The 19,823-nt window shown below is 47.0% G+C and overlaps 2 protein-coding genes across 5 annotated transcripts in view; one reads left to right on the top strand and one right to left on the bottom strand.

The window, feature by feature from the left end:
- MEST (mesoderm specific transcript) overlaps positions 1–13,785 on the top strand; it is a 107,595-nt gene extending 93,810 nt beyond the window's left edge. The window contains exon 13 of the mRNA XM_004272191.3: positions 8,006–13,785. The gene's annotated coding sequence lies outside the window, so the exon portion shown is untranslated. The remainder of the gene's footprint in view (positions 1–8,005) is intronic.
- Positions 1–19,823, bottom strand: part of COPG2 (COPI coat complex subunit gamma 2) — a 159,021-nt gene that overhangs the window by 49,252 nt on the left and 89,946 nt on the right. For 3 of the 4 annotated variants that reach the window (XM_049714609.1, XM_049714608.1, XM_033432444.2), the window contains 6 exons: positions 18,481–18,556; positions 17,533–17,636; positions 16,921–17,046; positions 15,879–15,941; positions 15,277–15,416; positions 14,406–14,712 (listed from right to left, as the gene is read on the bottom strand). In XM_049714609.1, coding sequence (XP_049570566.1) covers positions 14,425–14,712; positions 15,277–15,416; positions 15,879–15,941; positions 16,921–17,046; positions 17,533–17,636; positions 18,481–18,556 — 797 coding nt within the window. In that variant the 3' untranslated portion in view covers positions 14,406–14,424. Of the gene's footprint in view, positions 1–14,405; positions 14,713–15,276; positions 15,417–15,878; positions 15,942–16,920; positions 17,047–17,532; positions 17,637–18,480; positions 18,557–19,823 lie in introns of those variants that run through there. The other variant, XM_004272190.3, reaches the window with a different exon arrangement.

Genomic DNA, 19,823 nt, shown 5'->3' with positions numbered 1-19,823 from the left:
AATGGATGTAGCCAACAAAGGGCCTGGAATGAGAGGGGGCAGGTTAGGATTCACCATCCATGGTAGAGAGGGTGGGCAACAAGGTAGTGGTCCCTGAGCTGAGGACACCTGAGGAGTAGGGCTGAGAGAGATGGGAATGGCGACCAAAAGGAAGGTGGGTTGTGCAAATCTGAGCAGAGAGCTCTGGGCGAGATGTCCACAGTGAAGAAAGGGCAGACGGATGGGACAAACACGGAGGAGTGCATCTGGGAGAGAGACGACTGCTGGAGAGGGAGGAGGAGAGAGGGAGGGCAGACAGCAGGACTCAGGGCTCTGTGCAGTTTGAGACCGAACGGGATGATGTCAGGCAGGAGGGAGGCAGAAGTCGAAGTACTGGAGTGGATGGAAGAGGGGAGGAGGATCAGAGGGGGAGGCTCCCCGAGAGCTGTCAGAAGAGCATGCAACAAGGGGTCTGGAATGGAAGCATGAAAGGTTACAGGCAGCAAGCTTTACGAGGTCCCGGAGGAAAGTACAGCGTAGGTCCCCAGGGCTGAGTGTGGGCTGGTGGGCAGAGTCTGTGGACTCAGTACTGTGTGTCTGAGGCAAAGAGGGTTGAACTGGGTTGAGCAGCAGGTGAGGATCAAGAAGGGAGCACTCAGCCGAGGAACAACTGAATCCAGTTGGGAGGTTCACAGCGGCAGCTGGAAGAATGTTACATGCTCAGGTAGGACAGGTTTTTCTGTGTTGCAGTAGAGAAGCAAAGCAGGAGAGACCTTGAAACCAGGAGGCCAGGTGAGCAGTCTCTGACAGGTGGGAGGGTATGGAGAGAAGAGGGGAAACGGGCCAGATGAGTAAGAAACTGCAGGCGATGGCGCCCGGCAGCCAGGGCAGGAGAGGCTTGTTGAGAGGATCTGGGAACACACTGCATCAAGAGATGGATGACAAAGGGCTAGAAGGAGACAGTGGATGTGGAGAATCTAGGAACCGTGCTCCCAAAAGTGGGTCGAGGGCATGAGGAAGCCCATGCTGGAGGAGGCGCACCGCGAGGGTGAGGCAGGTGAGGAGCAGGGAGAGGTGGGTGAGGCCCGAGGAGGCTGAGATGGTAGAGGCAGTGGCTCTTTGGAAATTTGGAGACAGCCCTGTCAGCGTAGCGCATGGTGAGATGATGAAAGGTCAGAGAGCACCTAGAAGCAACGATTTTCTCCAAAATGGTAGGCCCAAAACGTAGCATGCTTTGGTGTGAATTCAGACAGCCTGGGTTCAGTACAGCATGCTGGGGACCAAGAAGCTGGCAATGGGGGAACATAAAGGCAGGTCAAAGAAGAAGGGAAAGATTGGGAAATGTGTCACATGACTGGCGGCTGGTAGAGGAAGTAGGATGAGATGTTGAAGAGGAAGCAGAGGGGCTCCTGGAGACAAGAGCAGGAGAAAAGGTGGATGAGGGGCCGAGCCAGTTCAGTGGCAGCCAGCTTAGACAGAGAGACACTGGAGTCTCGGGCAGCCATGAAAGGTGTCTGTGGGATACAAGTTGGGTCAGGGAAGTCGATGGGAAAAGAAAGGAACAGGTGGCAGTGAAGAGGGGAAAGAATATCATGGACATGCTCGGGGCTCAGAACAGGTAAAGGGGGCACTGCAGAGGACAGCAGGGCAGCCTGAAGGGCTCCCAATCTGGGACTTCGGGAGATCTCAGGAGGCAAGAAGGTTTTGTGCGGCACTGATGCCAGATGGTAGGAGCAAAGCAGAGCTGAGACACCATTGCCTGGGCCTTTGAAGACCCAAGGCCCTCAGAGCAAGGGGGAAAGGGCCACAACGACTGGTGACACAGAGGACAGGGCAGTGCTGTACCATCAGATAGACCCTGCACACAAACTACTAGCAGGTATCCTCAGGGACACTGGAAAGGACCAGGTGGAATCCAGTGTGCAGGTAGCAAGCCTGCTTAGAAATGGCACAGGAATGGGTGGGAACTAAGGTGGTAACAGCATTTGTCATCAATCACCAAATCCATTCTTCTGCTATTCATCAGGTGCTGAAGAATGGAGGTTAGCCAGTGGCAGAAAGACTCTGTGCAGGTAATCAGGGGAACAGCTGGGACCTGTGAAGCCAGTGGGGTATCAGAGGTCTAGTTTGAGAAGATAATGTGGGCAGGAAAGGACCATAAGGGGAGAGAGCAATGGGTGGGATGCTAAATGGTTGGAGGGTGAGGGACTCTTGTTTGGGAGGCTGGACCCAAACAACAGAGGGAGCAAGGCCGAATGGGACGGGGGGCAATTGGAGGGTCTTAAGATCTGCACATGGGTGCTGTGAGGGGATCGTGGCCTAGAGGGAAAGAGGGGTGTCTGGACATGTTATTGGGGAGTGGGAGAGCAAGGCGATGGGCAGGGGTGCATCCTCGGTCCAAAGGAAGAGAGATGGAAGCAGTGGAGGTGAGGGAAGGAGAAGACAGGGAAGTAGGGGCCCGGTGTAAACTCCCGTGGGCAATGGCTTGATTAAAAGGGAAGAGAGAAGAGGAAGGAAGGTGACACAGAGCAAGAAAAAGGGAGCCTAAAGGGAAACGGTGGCCCAAGGGAGCCTAAAGGGAAACGGTGGCCCAAGCCAGCGGAAGGACCAGACCAGTGACAGCCCATGATTTCAGGAGAGAACATGGCAGGGCAGGGGAAGGAAAGAGCATGAGCTGTGAGAGCAGGTCACACGAGGGAGCACCCCCTACGGAGAAGGGATGACCCAATGCAACTCGATGACAGGCATCAGGGAGCACTGAGATGACATCACGGGCCCTAGAGAAGAGGGAGATGCTTTCCCTGGGCCAGGGAGGGAAAGGGAAGGAATGGGTCCCACGAGGAAAGGTCTTGGGAAGGAATGTCTAAATGGGGGCCTCAATGCAGCACCAAGGGAGAGTCACCTGCCAGAGACAGACCAGGTGATGGAAGGTGCACAGGGGAGGATGGAGAGAGGAGAGAGGTGGAAGGAGGCAGGCTGGTTACCACTAAGAGGAGCAATGAGAAGAGGGAGGTGGCAGGTAGGAAACCAGGTAGATGTCAGAGGCGCTAACTGGAAGGAAGTGCAGAGTACTGGGGCCAGCCAGTGGGAGCAGAGACATGGGGAAGGAGGAGTAGGAAAGGGGTGGCAGGCAGGGGGCGGGGAGCAGGGACTGCTCTTACAGCCTCAAAGGTTGCAGCAAGGGTGGAACTTTTCAGCCAGGCTCTTTACTGTGGATCTGGCAGGGATGGGGTGAGAGCTTGGGGGATGGACTTTGGGACGGGGATCAGGATTGGGGTGCAGGTAGGGGTTGACTGGGTTGGGTGGGAGGGCAGGGTTGGGATCAGTGGGGATGGGGGGACGGGGGTTGGAGTCGGGACACATGAATCAAGCTCCAGGCACTGAGAAAGTCACCTACTTTAACTGAGCTTGTGGACTGATTACAAGTCCGGTGCTGGGGGTGATGAGCACGTTAAGAAGAGGGAGGGTGAGAGCACTGAAGCCGCCCAGAGAGGACAACGGAGAGCGGCTGCAGGAAGGCAGAAGGGAAACAGCTGGTTGGCAGGAAAGATGGATGGACATTATGACCGTAAGGGCAGGGGGTGTCACAGATCTGAAATGAGGAGGGATAAACTATTCAAAGGGACAAATGACAAGCACTGAGAAAGAGGAGAATTAGACTAAAGATACTGTCACATGCCTGAGAGTCATGAAGCGCAGGGTATACAAGGGGTGGGTGGGGCTGCGGGCATGAAAAGAGACGGGAGAGGACAGTGCAGGAGAGCGTCTGGAAGAGAGATGACTGCCCCGAGGGGGGAGGGAGGGCGGACAGCAGGACCCAGGGCTCTGTGCAGGTCCAGACTGAGGGCGGTGGTGTCGGGAGTGGGTCTGGCAGGTGCGGGGGCAGGAGGGTGGGAAGAAGGTGAGAGTGCTGCGGTGAAAGAAAAAGGTCGGAGAATCAGAGGCCGGAGCCTCCCTGAGAGCTGTGTCAGAAGAGTACGTGACAAGGGGTCTGGATGGAAACCTGAAAGGTTACAGGGAGTGATGTCGTGGGGTCGTGCGGCCCGGGAGGCAAGCTCAGCCTGGCTCATGAGCGTGGGTTGGTGGGCGGAGCGTGAGGATTCAACACAGTGTGCCTGAAGCAGAGACGACTCAACCGGGTTGAGCAGTGGATGGGGGACGGAGAAGGGAGCACAGAGCAGAGGAGACAACTGAATCCAGCTGGAAGGTGCACAGACAGTAGCTTCTTTAAAGAATGTCACATGGCTCAGGTAGGACAGTTCCTTTGCTGTGTATGCAGTAACTGCAAAGCAGCAGAGACTTAGAAACTGGGCCAAGGAGGTCAGGTGAGCAGTCTCCAACTGGTGAGAGAGTGTGGTAGAGGAGAAGAGGTCCAATGGGCCAGAAGAAGGAGGAAGGTCGGGCGATGGCGCCCAGCAGCCAGGGCAGGAGGGGCTTGCTGCAAGGATCAGGGAGCACACTGTGCCGGGAGGGTGGCAAAGAGCACACAGGAGAGAGTGGGTGTGGAGAATCCAGGAACCTTGCCCTGAAAATTGGACCCAGGGTCAGAGGAAGCCCATGCAGGGGGAAGAGCACAGCGCAGGTAAGGCAAGCGAGGAGCAGGGAGAGGTGGGTAAGGCCAGAGGAGCCTGGGCTGGTAGGGGTAGAGGCCCACTGAAAATGCTGGAGACGGGGCATGGTGAGAAAAAGAAACATCAGAGAGGACCCAGAAACAACCACCTCTTCCAAAATGGCAGACCCGAAATATAGGGTCCTTATGGCTGTTTTCAGAGGCCATGGACAGCACTTTGTGGACCAGGAGTTGGCGGTCAGGAACATGAGCGTGTGTCGGAAGAGAGGGAGCAGGTATCGAGGAACAGGCAGTGAAGACCTCGCATGACTCAGGTGGCAGGGGAAATAGGACGGATGCTGCAGATGAAGTAGAGCGTTTCTCAGCGGAAGAAAAGGCAGAGTATGGGCCAAGTAACGTCCAATCCCCACCCACTCTGGATAGCAAGAGACAGAGGCATCTTGAGCAGCTATGAGAAGGAGGGAGCAGGTTGGGTCAGGGAGTCGATGGTACAAGTAAGGGACAGGCACAGAAGAGGGGAGAGAACCTCATGAATGTGGGGACATCCACTGATCTCACGGCTCAAGAGGAGTGGCCTCTGCAGTACTGAGGCCCAGTGGTAGGAACAGAGCAGGTCCCAGCTGAGATGCCAAAGCCTGGGTGTTTGAAGACCCAGGGCTCTTAGGAGCAACTGGGGACAGGGGCCACAATGACTGTGGTGACATGGAGGAAACAGGGCAGCATTGCACATTAGATACATCCTGCACAGAAATGACTGGCAGGTAACCTCAGGGACTTCAGGATGGACTCAAGTGGATGGAGCCCAGTGTGTTGGTAGCAAATATGCTTAGAATTGGCAGAGAAGTGGCCAGGAATTCAGGTGGTATCAACAGTGCTTCTGCTATTACAAGGGAGCTATAAAGGGTGGAGTCCTAGGATGTGGCAGAGAGAGTCCACACAGGGAACCAGGGACCTTCAAACCATATGTGTAGTCAGAGAAGAGAATGGGGGCAGCAAAGAGGCACAGGGAGAGACAGCAAGGGGCAGAATGGTGGAGAGTTGGAGGTGGGGTCTCATGATCAGGAGAGTGGATCTGGGGAACAACAGAGGGGGCAGGCAGAATGCGATGGACAACCAGAAGAGAGTCTTAAAATATGGCCAAGAGGGAAAGAGGGCAAAGGAGAGATCTGGACCACGTCATCACGGAGTGGGAGAGCAAGGCAATGGGCAGGGGTGTACCCCAGGGTCCAAAGGAGGAGAGATGAAAGCAGTGGAGGTGAGGGAAGGAGAAGATAGCAAAGTGGGGGCCTGGTGTAAAGTCCCGTGGACAATGGCTTGATTAAAAGGGAAGGGAGAAGAGGAAGGAAGGTGAGACAGAACACGACTAAGGAAAAGGGAGCCTAAAGGGAAATGGTGGCCCAAGCCAGTATAAGGACCAGGCCAATGACAGCCCATGATTTCAGGAGAGAACGTGGCAGGGCAGGGGAAGGAAAGAGTGTGAGCTGTGAGAGCAGGTCACAGGAGGGAGCACCCCCTACAGAGAAGGGATGACCCAATGCAACTCGATGACAGGCATCAGGGAGCACTGAGATGACATCACGGGCCCTAGAGAAGAGGCAGACGCTTTCCCTGGGCCAGGGAAGGAAAGGGAAGGAACGGATCACGTGAGGAGAGGTCACAGGAAGGAATGTTCAAATGGGGTCTTGATGTGGCACGACAGGAGGGCCACCTACCAGAGACAGACCAGGTGATGGGAGGCATCCAGGGGAGGATGGAGAATGGAGCGCAGCAGAAGGGACACAGGCTGGACGCCAACGGGGGAGCAGCGGGAAGAGGGAGGTGGGCAGGTAGGAATCCAGGCAGATCTCGGAGGTGCCAACCAGAAGGAACCTCAGAGTTACAGGGCCAGCCAGTGGGAGCAGAGGCTTGGGGAGGGAGGAGTGGAGGGTGGCAGGCAGGGGGTGGGGAGCAGTGGCCGCTGCTACAGCCTCGAATATTGTGGCAAGGGTGCAACTCTTCCGCCAGGCTCTTTACTACGGATCCGCTGGGGGCGGGGAGGGAGTTGGGGTCGGGGAGGGAGGAGCTCAGGGAATGAGTGGGGATGGGGATGGCGTTGGGGTCGGGGTGCAGGTCGGGTTTGACAGGGTTGTATGGGAGGACAGGGTTGGGATTGCTGGGAGTGGAGGTGGGGTGGGGAGGGAGATCCAACTGCAGACACGAGAAAATCATCTACTTTAACTGTGCTTCTGGACTGATTTCAAGTCCAGTATTGGGGTGATGACTTCAGGCTGAGGAGAGGACTGGGAAGACCAGGGAAGCCACCCAGAGAGGACAAAGGAGAGTAGCTGCAGGAAGGGCGGGAAAGGTCTGCCTGGCAGGAATCACAGAGGGAGGTGAGGACAGTAGGGGCAAGGCTCTCCAGGGGGACGGTGTTGTGGGTCTGATATGAGGAGGGGTAACCTAGGGTGATAGACAATGGCAAGCGGCAAGAAGTACAAGCACCAAAGATATTGTCCCAGTGCCTGAGGGTCATAAAGGATGGGGGGCAGGAGGGGTATATAGGGGTGTGTGAAAAGAATAGTGTCTTAATGCAGAACGGGGTTTACGGCACGTCAGGTGTCAGTGAGTTAATATGGAAGGGAATGTGGTGGTTCCAGGAGGACAGTGCCGGGCCAGTGTCAGAGAGGGGGGCGGGGCTGGGATCCTTGAGGAACAAGGGTCAATGGCAACCGATGGGAGCCTAGAGGCGGGCAAGGGGAGAGCGCAGCCCAGGGAGGCACGCTGGGCTTCCACAGCAGTGATTCTTCCCCGGGGTGGGGGGGGGTCGATTTCACCCAAGGGGGGCTGTGGGCATGGACCCCAAGGGAGGCCTGTCAGAACATCTGAGGGAGAGCAGTACTCTGCTCAAACAAAAACAAAACCAAAAAAATCAAAAAAGAAAACACAAAAACATTCCTGAAAGATGATGCTGATAGGCTTGCCTTGGGGGTCACGCATCCTCGGGTGAGAATCACTGGGTGGAAGGGGCAGGGTGGGCAGCTGGGAAGAGGGGTGAAGCATGAGCAGATGAGCCCGAGTCGGGCAGACGGAGGCATCAGAGTCAAGAGTGTCAGACATGGAGGAAAAGGACCCAGGCAGGGCCAGGGAGACAGCGAGTAAATGAATGTAGCCAGCAAGGCACCTGGAGTGACTGGGGGAGGGGGGAGGGGGATTACGGTCCATCAGTTGGGAGTGGATTGCAAGCATGGTGTCCCTGAGCTTAGGACTCTGGAGGAGTAAGGCTGAGGGAGATGGAAGTGGTGACTGAAAGGAAGTTGGGTTGTGTGTATGTGAGCAGAGAGCACCGGAGGCGGGTGTCCATGCAGAAGGAAGGGGTAGATGGGACGGGAGAGGACAGTGCAGGAGAGCGTCTGGAAGAGAGATGACTGCTCCGAGGGGGGAGGGAGGGCGGACAGCAGGACCCAGGGCTCTGTGCAGGTCCAGACTGAGGGCGGTGGTGTCGGGAGTGGGTCTGGCAGGTGCGGGGGCAGGAGGGTGGGAAGAAGGTGAGAGTGCTGCGGTGAAAGAAAAAGGTCGGAGAATCAGAGGCCGGAGCCTCCCTGAGAGCTGTGTCAGAAGAGTACGTGACAAGGTGTCTGGATGGAAACCTGAAAGGTTACAGGGAGTGATGTCGTGGGGTCGTGCGGCCCGGGAGGCAAGCTCAGCCTGGCTCATGAGCGTGGGTTGGTGGGCGGAGCGTGAGGATTCAACACAGTGTGCCTGAAGCAGAGACGACTCAACCGGGTTGAGCAGTGGATGGGGGACGGAGAAGGGAGCACAGAGCAGAGGAGACAACTGAATCCAGCTGGAAGGTGCACAGACAGTAGCTTCTTTAAAGAATGTCACATGGCTCAGGTAGGACAGTTCCTTTGCTATACATACAGTAGAGAAGGAAATAAGGAGAGATGATGAAGGTGGGCCCCGGACGTAGGCAAGATCAGGTGAGCATTCTGAAACAGGTAGTAGAGAAGAGGAGGTCCAATGGCTAAGAAGAGTGAGGAAGGTGAGGCAATGGCACCCAGCAACCAGGGCAGGAGAGGCTTGTTGAGAGGATCAGGGAACACACTGCACAGAGTGTGATAGCAAAGAGCCAAAAGGATGGAGTTGGATGTCGAGGGTCCAGGAGCTGTGCACCCATGAGTGGGCCAAGGGCGTGAGGAAGCCCATGCAGGAGGGAGAGGACGGCGTGGGTAAGACCAGGTTGGAACATGGGGTAGGTGGACGAGGTGAGAAGAGGATGAGCTGGTAAAGGTAGTGGTCTGTGGAAAATGTTGGAGACGAGCCTGTCAATGCAGGGCATGACGACACGAAACGATGGAAGGTCAGACAGAAGCCTGAGGGACCTGAAAAGACACGGTGCTCAGGGATGAATGGGGACAGCATATGGAGTCACTACAGCACATTGCAGACCAAGAAGCTGGAGACTGGGGAGCATGAGGGCAGGTCAAGAAGAGAGCAGATGTCAAGGAAAAGACCACTGCATCTGTGGCATGACTGACAGGTGGTAGGGGAAGTAGGATGGGATGTTGAAGATAAAGCAGAGAAGCTCTTGAAGACAAGAGTGGGAGAAAAGGCAGAGGATGGGCTGAGCAACGTTCAGTCCACACCCAGCCTGCAAAGAGAGAGATCCTTGGATTCTCGAGTGTCCATGAAGGTGGTAGGCCAGTATTGAGATGGGTCAGGGGAGTCAATGGGAAAAGAAAGGGACAGGCAGCATGGATGAGGGGAAGAACCTCATGAATGTGTGAAGGGCTCAGGGAAGTTAAAGGGGGCTCTACAGAAAAGGGGAAGGCAGCTTCAAGAGCTCCCAATCTGGGGACGTCAGCAGATCTCAGGGGCAGGAGGGGTGGTATTGAGGCCAGACAGCAGGTGTACACTAGTGAATAAAAGAAAGTACAGGTGCTATCTGATATATCTGTGGGAAAGCACTGTTTTATGGGAAGATAGACAATGTAGAATGTTTATAGAGGGAGGGGCTACGGCATAGCCAAGTACAAAGCAAAGGTGTATAGTGCAATCAATTGGATTTTGAAAGAACTGTATTTAGCACTGGTAAAATATGCCTCCTACAGATGCTGATATAGTGTTTATACGTTCATTGTTTTTCCAATGAAAATGAGCAGAGGAAAAAGAGAAAAGAAGTGGTTAAGATAAAATTGGAACTAAGTCAACAGTATACATACAAATCATTCTTGGAATTATTAAGGAACATTATAATGGTTAGGATGCATAGTGCGACCTGTTGATCACAATTAATGGAATAAAGGGAAATGGGAGAAATATATAAAAAGAAATTACCACAGGGAAATTGGTGGGTGGCTGCCTGAAAAATCTATCAGACAATTATGTCGAAGTGGGTAGATTCAAGAGAATAAATGGTCACATAGAGATAAATTCATAAAACAAAATCTGAAGGGAGAGTGTCAGCAGCAGTCCTCGTAACATTAGTGCTCCTGACATCCCAAGATGAAGACACATGCCAGAGAATGGGGTTGTTTTGAATAATAAGAGTAGGTCAAGGAGTAATTTCACACATTTTCACATACTGAATCCACTTAAAGGCCAGACTGTGAACCAGTTTTTCTAAGGGCTACAAGATGGGGAAAAAGGAAGTGAGTGGATGTGCCATGTTTATACTGCATTCTGGAGAGATGTTATCATTTAAGAAAGGCAGCAATAAAGATGACAGCTATCGATGATGGTGTGAAACGGGAACATGAAATAGGATAGGAAAACAGGTTCACAGTCGGCACAGAGGAAATGTTGAAATTTCAGTGTGTTTGAGGAAAGGGAGGTTGGTTGCAAGATGAATGAACAGGCGAATGAGGTCTCAAACTGGAATCTTGGCGAGTCTCATTAACGGGTCAGATTTGGAGGAATATGGATTCTACGGCTAGGCTGATGCAAATTCTAGTGATAAAGGTAGGGGAAATGGTGGCTAAATAGTAAAGTTCAACCTATCCTGCTTTTTTATTAGCATTTGAGTAGAAATTCAGATTACGTGCTTAGCTTGGAAGAATGCAGAGTTTCACCAAGGGTCATTAATATGGATCCCAGTGAGTGGGTGGAGGTGCGTCAAAGTGAAAAAACAGATAAATATTACTTAACTGAAGCTGTGGATTTAATTCAGATTGTCAGGAGTTAATATGGCTAATACTGAATAGCAAATAATGGAATGGAGACAACAGATTCAGTGAAGAGATTGGAGTCCATCAGGATCCTGTGGTAGCTCATTAAGATAAAGGTTTAAGGAAGTGTAGAACTGCAAGAACTGCAGTATGTATGTATAATATGAAAGAGTTATGAATTGTTAAATGGGAGGCAGCATCCCTAATGAAAAACAGAAAGAGAGGGCTTCCCTGGTGGCGCAGTGGTTGAGAGTCCGCCTAACGATGCAGGGGACACGGGTTCGTGCCCCAGTCTGGGAAGATCCCACGTGTCGCGGAGCGGCTGGGCCCGTGAGCCGTGGCCGCTGAGCCTGCGCATCCGGAGCCTGTGCTCCGCAATGGGAGAGGCCACAACAGCGAGAGGCCCACGTACCGCAAAAACAAAACAAAACAAAACAAAAAAAACCAGAAAGAGAAACTCATATACATGTCCTGTTAAACTTGATCTTAGTATGGATATTTTCTATTGAGGGCTATTTAAATGAGTTATCTAAATTTGTTGAAATGAGAAATAATGATGCAATGAGGACCAAGAGTTCAATAATAAAAGCAATATAGGGATTAGAATGGTTCTGAGTAAGTAATAAAGCAAAAAGGTAGAGTCATTACAGAGGTCCAAAGTGGGGAAAAATTTGTAGAATGTGGCATATATATGTTGTTACTGGTGTAATAAACATTCAGAGGAAGGAATGTTGCTGGATGAGAAAGGACACTAAGAAAGCATTCTGCCTTGAAGGCTTTTCTAGAAATTTTTCAGTAAAGAGTAGTTGTTGGAGGATGGAAGATAAGTAGGACTAAATTGAGACTTATGATGTTGATTACTCTTTCCACAATTTGCCCAAGATTTCAGGGAAGGAGTTATGGTAATATCTTGATGTTGAGTTAAAGTAAATTTTTTCAGATGGCATAGATTTTTTGTATACTTATAAAGTAAGGAGGAGTGGGAAAGTTTAAAGATACAGAAAAGGTAAGAACAGGTGATGGAATAACTTTCTGAGGATATGGGTGGGTGGGTATCTTTTGAACTGTGAAAGACTTGATTGTTAAAGAGGATAAAAGGAGAAAGTGGATAGTTTCAGAATTGAAACAATAATAGCCTCTATCTATTAAGTATTTACTATGTGTCTGGCACCACGCTAATCACGTTACTTAATTTCATTTTATCCTTACAACAATCCTAGAAAGTTTACAGAGATCAAATAACTTGCCTGTGATTACACACTCAGTGTGTAACAGAGTCAGAATTCAAATCGAATTTATCTATCTCCAAAACCTACATTACTTTCTATTCTATACAGTTTTCAAGTTGAAGGAAATCACAATCTATAGAATTTCTATTTTTTTCTGTGACTATACGGAAAATATATTTTCTGAGATGAGACAAGCAGAGGTGATTGATTGTATAGATCTTCAGGTGATTGGTAAAATCCAGAATATCTGCAATGGGAAAATGCTGAAAGGAAGGCATGTGGAAAAGACTCTTATTACCACCTATGCCCTGGTATTTCACTTCTATTCATTGCACAGCAAAGACTTTGGATTGGCCATGGATTAAAAATTTTAGAGTTTCTAACAAAGACTAAAGAATAGAAAGGAGTTTTTTTTTAAGCAGGTAAATGATAGGTAAAACGTAAATCGACTACTAACAAAATTTTAAAAGTCCAAGTGTTGAGACTTCCATTGGAAGAATTCCATTTCTTTTCTCCAAGATGCAATCACAAGAGTTTATAACTAAGTTTTAACACAAACCAGCAAACCCTCTGAATTTAACAGAAAAGAAAGAAAATTCTCCAAATGACAAATTTTTATAGACAAAATACTAACAACCATCGAGCAAAAGAGTCCACAGCCAGCAGACCAAAGGTTGAAACCTCTGGGCTAATTTGTAAGATCTGTTTTAAAAAGAAATTAACTCCATAGTAAGGAGGGGTAAGAAAATCTCCCTATGCTTTCTGTCTTAGTAGAAGTGTTTTCTGTTGTTGTTGTTTTCTCCTATACTCTATGTAACTTATGTAATTTCAATATTGTTGTTTTATGTATTTTGATACTGTAAAATTGTATTTATTGTATTCTGTTAGAACCACTCCCTGGGGTGTGAGGCGCCTAAGTTATCAGCTATCCGAGTGAACCTGGGGAAATGGGAGGAGCTAGTATTCTCAGCGGGGGAGAGCTTGATTCTTTAACCAATGAGGTCAGCATTTTGCTTCCAAAATTAAGTGGCGAAGTAATGGCATCCCTTAAAAACCAGAAACTTAGTGGGAAGTAAAATGGGGTTAGAATTTTGAAATATGGAGAGATGCCTACTGGAAAAAACTGAAGAAGTATGGTGTATCCCAGGATGATGGCAGAAGCCATAGGGCTACATTAAGACTGGGCCCAGATACTGGTTTAGAATAAGGGTAAATAAAACTAGCTTTATTTACATAAGAGTACAGCCAGCTTAATTACTGGCTGGTGGACATAAGTCAAATCTAACCAGAGGGAAACAGACCAGGAAAGAAAGTGAAGCTAAAAGGGAATGGAATAAGAGAAACCTCATAAAGGGATAAAGGAGGTAATTAAAGGTTAAAGTTGGATGGCCTAATGCTCGAAGGAGAAATAGTGGAGGCCAGATAGGAAAGTGCCTTCCTACCCAGGAGCTTATGGATCCAGGGTGGCCGCAACTGCAGGTCCACCCAGGGCCAGAGGGAACAACCTGGGGTTCATACCCAGCAATGGTGCCAACTTGAATCTACCTCGTGCTAGAGTTGAGTAGCCTGGTCTATCATCCAACACAGGTAAGATTGGGCAGGGGCTCCCAGAACCAACATCTAAAAAGGGAGTTGGGAGAGGGGCTAAGGGAAGACAGGTTAAGCCCCAAATGTAATGAATGATGACCAGGGATAACTATTTACTAGTGCTTTTACGATTTCTTGTAACTCTGTAACTTTCCCAGTATTTGTTAACTTCTATCTGGTTTTTCCTGTATTAGTAGTAAAAATTGTTTTTTCCTGTATTAGTAGTAAAAATTGTTTTTTCCTGTACTAGTAATAAAAATTGTTCAAAATGTAAGTGCAATGTGTGTGCTTATTTCAGTGAAAACTGGGTAACAGTTGTGAAAACTCTGCAGTGAATATGGGAAGAAAAGAACTCAGGTGGGAAAATGGGAAAAAGAAATCAAGTACAACAAATACTTGACATTCATAGGTTAGAAGATCTCAAACCCCCAATTTGTAAATACCACTGGCACTAGCAATTGGCTGTTCTTCACAGGCCTCCCCCACCCCCCCCACCCCCAAGACTGCATACAGGTCAAGCAGATTACAAGCCCTTCTCAAATGTGGATACACAGATGTTGGCTAAGCCACTCATTAGGCTGAGACATACTCTTAGACACTTGCCTCGTGTTACAGGACCCTTAAAAACAATGTATTTTATGATGCCATGGATCTACTAAATAAGAAGTCCTTAGGATGCCCTGGAAAGAAACATCAGGGAGAAGTAGGCCATGATCCTTCATAGGAGACATCAGGCATATGAACCCTCACTAGTGGTGACACTGTTCCAACAGAAAGTCTGAGTTCCTTTTTGGGCTACCACTGTATACATCCAGTTTCTGTTTTACAATTAAATGTCCAGCATATTTTACTCAGAAACTTGGTTATAAAATTAGTATGTCTGTAAGCAGTAACTCATTTTATAAATATACCATCATTTAATTCCGGAAAAGAAACAAATTCTTGCACCCCAAACATCTGTCCAGACATTTAAGAGCTCAAGTGGTAATGCACTCTTAATCATATCTCTTCCATTCTGTGTGTTATTACCTGCTGTAGAGTCATCATCAGGTAAACGAACAAGAGTGTAGCATATTCCTGGTTGATTATAAGGTAGGCTGGGGACTGGGATACAACACAGCACTTCATAGGAATCTGATGGTTCCACCTGCACTGTCACTTTCTCCAGTAGCTGGTCATTGAGAGTATTGGTACAGTCAAACTGAAAAGTCAGCAAATAGGAAAATTATGAAGGAGAAGAACTGTTTGCAAGCAAGTTGTTCCTTCCCACCCATAACCCACGACTGAGTTCTGGAACCCTCTATACTTTCTAAACACCACGCATGTCTCCCCCTAAGATTTTTCCTGAGGCAACGAGGATAACCTTATTCTTGAGGTCTTTTTTGTTTATATTAACCAGTGTTTTCCTCCTTCCTGAGATTGAATTCTACCAAACAAGATGGTAGAAGTCTGATAGCTGTCTGAGAACCAAACTGAAATCCAAGTTCTTGGAATGACACACTTATTTTACCCTGATATTAAATGATGACTATTTTTTCCACAGGTTATCCTTTATGCTGTCCAACTTCTTCAGACATTTCAGTTTTATGTCTTTTTAAATTTAAATCATCAAAAGCTACCCATCACATCTCTACAGCTATGGAGTTAGGAAAGAAAACCAGATATGCTGCTAAATTTGCTTCTCTATAAAAGGAACTAGAATCATAAACTAAAAGGGGATTAACACTAAACCCCTTACTGGAGCCAGTTCTGGCGCTTATCTCACCTGGAACACAATATGATTGGTAAACATGTGCTTGATACAACGAACAAAATATTCTGTCTCTGCTTCTGTAAGTTGAACAGGCTCAGAAGACTTGAACAAGGGTCCTAGATTCATAAACTCAGGAATGACAGCCAGTTGTTCTATCAAGAAAAAAGGAAAGAAAAGGAGGAGGAAAGTAAGAAGACAGGGAAGACATTACTCTGGGTGTCTAAAATGTTTTAAGTTTCCATAGTCTTACTAATAGTTGAACACTCAACTAATGTGTCCCCAAGCTTTAGTGAAATAATCTTTTAAGTAAGAGTTTATACACTCAATTACTAAAAGCAACAAACAGACAGACAAACTTAATTCCTAATTTCATAGAATTTGAGTTCCCTGATACAGAGTAAGAAAAGCATTCTCTGTAAGCTGGCAACTGGAAATTGGAAAGTCCCACAGACTCCAGGTAGCGCCCGCAACTGTAAGCTAGGACAATCAATATTCGGCCATACAACGAGCTCCCGTACTGAGAATTAATCAAATTGAACAAAAGTAGTGGCCTTCATTATACTTACAATGCCTCGGGTGCTAGGCTACTGCTTCTACACATCAAATCATCATACCTTGGAAAATGTCTTGCCTGGAAGGAGCCAACTTCTCGGGCTTAGTAGCCATCAGTGTGATTTCTACAAAGACAAGTATGAGCAATCAAATGAGCTTCCCTCCTACTATCAAGCCAAACATGCAGACAGGAGATGAGGACAGAAACGTTAAGCAGATAAACATAAGGTGCTATTGCTGAATCATACTGGGAGGTTCTCTGTCATCTTTTTTGGAGGAACACTCAAAATGTATTTAGTGAACATATTTTATGAAATAATAAAGTAAGTCCTAAAAATATAAAATGTGCTTTAATGAACCGAAATGTTTTTTTTAATTACTCTTAAAAGGAGGAACAGTTTATAAAACAAATCTCGTGATTCAAACAGGAAAAACTACTTATATAGTACCAACAGAAAAACCTGAAAATGTTGAAAGCGTAAGCTCTTTCATTTTTGGTTCTAACCACTACACACTTTGTTCCTTTATTTTTTTAAGCCTCCAACAGAAAAATTAATTAAGAAGTTAACTAATATCGGAAAATAAAAATAAGAGGTGACAGCACAATTACTGCTCTGAAACACACGGTGACAACTAACTTCAAACGCTGTAACACTTAGCATTAAAAAAAAAAAATTTCAATCTGAGTCACAATTCATATTCTTGCTTTCATGAGAAAACAAGGGAAAAAATTTTAAAACCCTAATTTAAAAAGAATCATCCAGGGGGCTTCCTTGGTGGCGCAGTGGTTTAGAGTCTGCCTGCCGATGCAGGGGACACGGGTTCATGCCCCGGTCCGGGAAGATCCCACATGCCGCGGAGTGGCTGGGCCCGTGAGCCATGGCCGCTGGGCCTGCGCGTCCGGAGCCTGTGCTCCGCAACGGGAGGGGCCACAACAGTGAGAGGCCCGCGTACCGAAAAAAAAAAAAAAAGTATCATCCATCTTAGTTCTGTAAGATTAGAAGCAGTGACCATTAAAAGAAATATTAAAGAAAATATGCTAACAGTGTCTTTTATGGGTGTAAAACTACTTATACATAGAAAAACTAACAGTGTTCCCCTTACCTGCTTTCTGTTCAAAGACAGCAGCCATAGCAAGAGGAATAGATTTCATATCAAAGGGCTTTTCTGAAGGCTCCAGTGTGTACTGGTGTAAGGCTTTCTCCATCCCTGGTACAGAGACTGTCAGACCTATGAAACAGAAAACTCTCAGCACTACTTCTTGCCAATCCTAGGACCCAGATAGGCCCAGATTTGTAATATTTATCTAAGCTTTCTAAAGAAAACTATAACCACAGATTTTATAACCTAAATAATAAAAAATAAAGGCTCTTATAATTTCATCCAAGGAAGCATAGGAGCAGAGCATAGAAATTTTCAACAAAATAGAAGTATCTTCCAGAAAACAAAGCAACGGAGACACATGGAAACGATGATAGCATAAGGGAAAAAAGGTAAACCCATCCAAGAGGGAGCTCAAGGAGGACCAGGAAAAAGCAATATTCTTTGGGCTTTTACATACTTTAGGTCTCCCTAGAAATGGAAGTGCATTCAAAGACAGAAACCAAGCGTTTTGCCTAGTGAAGCCAGCTCATATGCAAATCATCATGGATATGCTTCTCAGACACCATTTGTGGAACAAAAGTGTACTTGTCTCCATTCTTGGCTCTCACTGACCATTGAAGATATATGTAGCATTCAGCGCCATCTGCCTCTGCTGCAGCACATTCAGATAGAAGGTAGCTCTATCCCGTACCTCATCATCAGTATCCATCATACACCTGTCCAGGGATACAGAAGATACATGTCACAGCACCGTAATGATTTCCAATAGCTTTACCACTATACCTAAAGGACACGATCCAGGCCATCTGATACTGCCTTTATAAAAGAGCTCAACAACAGCCAACGGTGGATCCTAAAATCTCCACATATACCGGGTACTGTTCTCAATTGGTAAAGAAATGGTGTCATTATGAATCAGAAGCACTACATAAGTAGGCATTAAAATAATTAGGAAGGACACAATAACATAAGATAGCAGTTTGGAGTCTATTCTTGGATCTGCAACCACATGACCCTGGTAAAGACTTAGACTTCGAATATAATTTAAAAATGGTAATATTATACTTTCCAAGGATACTAAAAAGCATTCCGAATCCAGGCATTGATATCACTCAAATGGCAATTTATTTGATTTAAACCAGCCAGCCTTTGGCTTGTAATTTTTCTGCTTCAATTACAAGATGTAATCACAGAGTGTTTGCTAAAGCAAGTCTTTTCCTCATCAAATAGGGAGTCAAGGAGACCATGAGAAGCTGGTATTTTCAACTCTACATAGTGAATCTCTTTGAAGTTGGCCCCTGTTATACAAATTGAGGCACATGTATTTAAGTCACTTCCTCAAAATCATGCAAGAGAAATTAGAAGTCAAATTTTACATGTACTTAGCACATGCAAAATTACCAGAAGAATAAGAAAAATGCCATTTGCCCTGACTCCATCAGCTCTACTCTTAGGTCCTGCAATGAGTTTTGATATGGTACAATGAGGAATTCTCTATTCAGCCACATGGCATTCTTATTTTAAAAAGAAAAGAAAAGAAAAAGACATTCTTTTAATTACCTTTGTAAGAGTACTAGGATACTTGGGAGAAGATTCTCATTCTGAGCCCCAAATTTAGCCAAAGCACTCACAGCAGCTGTAATGGAGCATAAAACAAAACAACATGAATACTGGCTTCTCAGAGTCAAGCAGTAATCATTAAAAAAAAAAATTAGAGGAGTTTCCCCGTGTTCAGTTGGAATAAACTCTTATTGTTTTATTGTGAGTTTCTTGATCTTATTTCCTTGATCCATTTAAGCATAAATAGAAATCAGCAGGCCCAAGAGAGCTCTGAGTAAGAAAACCCACCATGCATTGAGGAAAAAGGATCATATGTATTCCTTATATGAGCTATCTTCCAGTCCAGCTCCTTATAAGCTCTAATCTTAAACAACCAGCCCCACACATTAAAAAACAATAACCAAAACCCAAAACTCTATTATTAAAAGTCACTGTATCAACAGAGGTTTACTGCTTACTTAACCTTTGTCAGGAGTTGTGCTAGATGCTGGAGGCAGAAAGACAGAAGACATCAAGGAGTTGTACTCCAGTGGGAAAGACAGGTAAGTAAAGAGGTAGTTACAACATAGCACAGAAAGTCCATGGTAGGACTATATCCAGGGTACTACGTGAGTAGAGAAAGGAACGTAAGTCACAATTGGAGAAGGAGGAGACAGACAAGGAGTTGACACGTATTACTTGAGCTAAAGTCTGAAGAACAAATACAGTTAGCCAGAGGGAAAAGGCAGGAAAAGAGCATTCGAGGGAGAGAGAATAAAAAGTACCAAGGCCCTCAGGCCAGACAAGAAAGTGTGGCAAGATCCTGGGACTGGACACAGCTGAGCAAGGCTGAAGCACTAGACCTGTGCTGGAGAGCAGGAGAAAAGTGAGAGACTAGAGACAAAACAAAATTCGGTTATGGTTCAACCTCAAGGCTATTATTAACGGGTGTTAAATACAGGATGAATCTGTGTATTTGTAGCAGAGTGTACTACTCTAAATTTGTGAGATTTTATGTCTAACGACCACTTTGGTAGCAGAGTGTGGAGAATAATATACTGGATATGGGCGAGACTACAAGCAGTCAGACTAGTTGGGCAACTGAAATGGATGGGAGCCTAATGCAGCCCTCAGGAAATCTACGAAAAAAGACAATGAAGAAATGCATTTTGAGGAGACAGAATGGAAAGAACTTTGCCAAAGGATAGATGGGGGTTATAAAACAATGGAGTAAGGTTCTAGCCTTGCAACTGAGTGGATGATATAAGTGAGGATTTCCGTTTGGGATAGTTTGAATTTCAAGCTGAATTTAAAGTGCCTTAGATAGCCAGACGTACAAGTTCACGAAAGAGACTGCAATGCCA

The sequence above is a fragment of the Orcinus orca genome, chromosome 9 (genome assembly GCF_937001465.1).
Source record: "Orcinus orca chromosome 9, mOrcOrc1.1, whole genome shotgun sequence".
In the NCBI taxonomy this organism is placed as follows: domain Eukaryota; kingdom Metazoa; phylum Chordata; class Mammalia; order Artiodactyla; family Delphinidae; genus Orcinus; species Orcinus orca.
The sequence above is the reverse complement of the archived record's forward strand: the minus strand, read 5'-3'. Positions and strand labels throughout refer to the sequence as shown.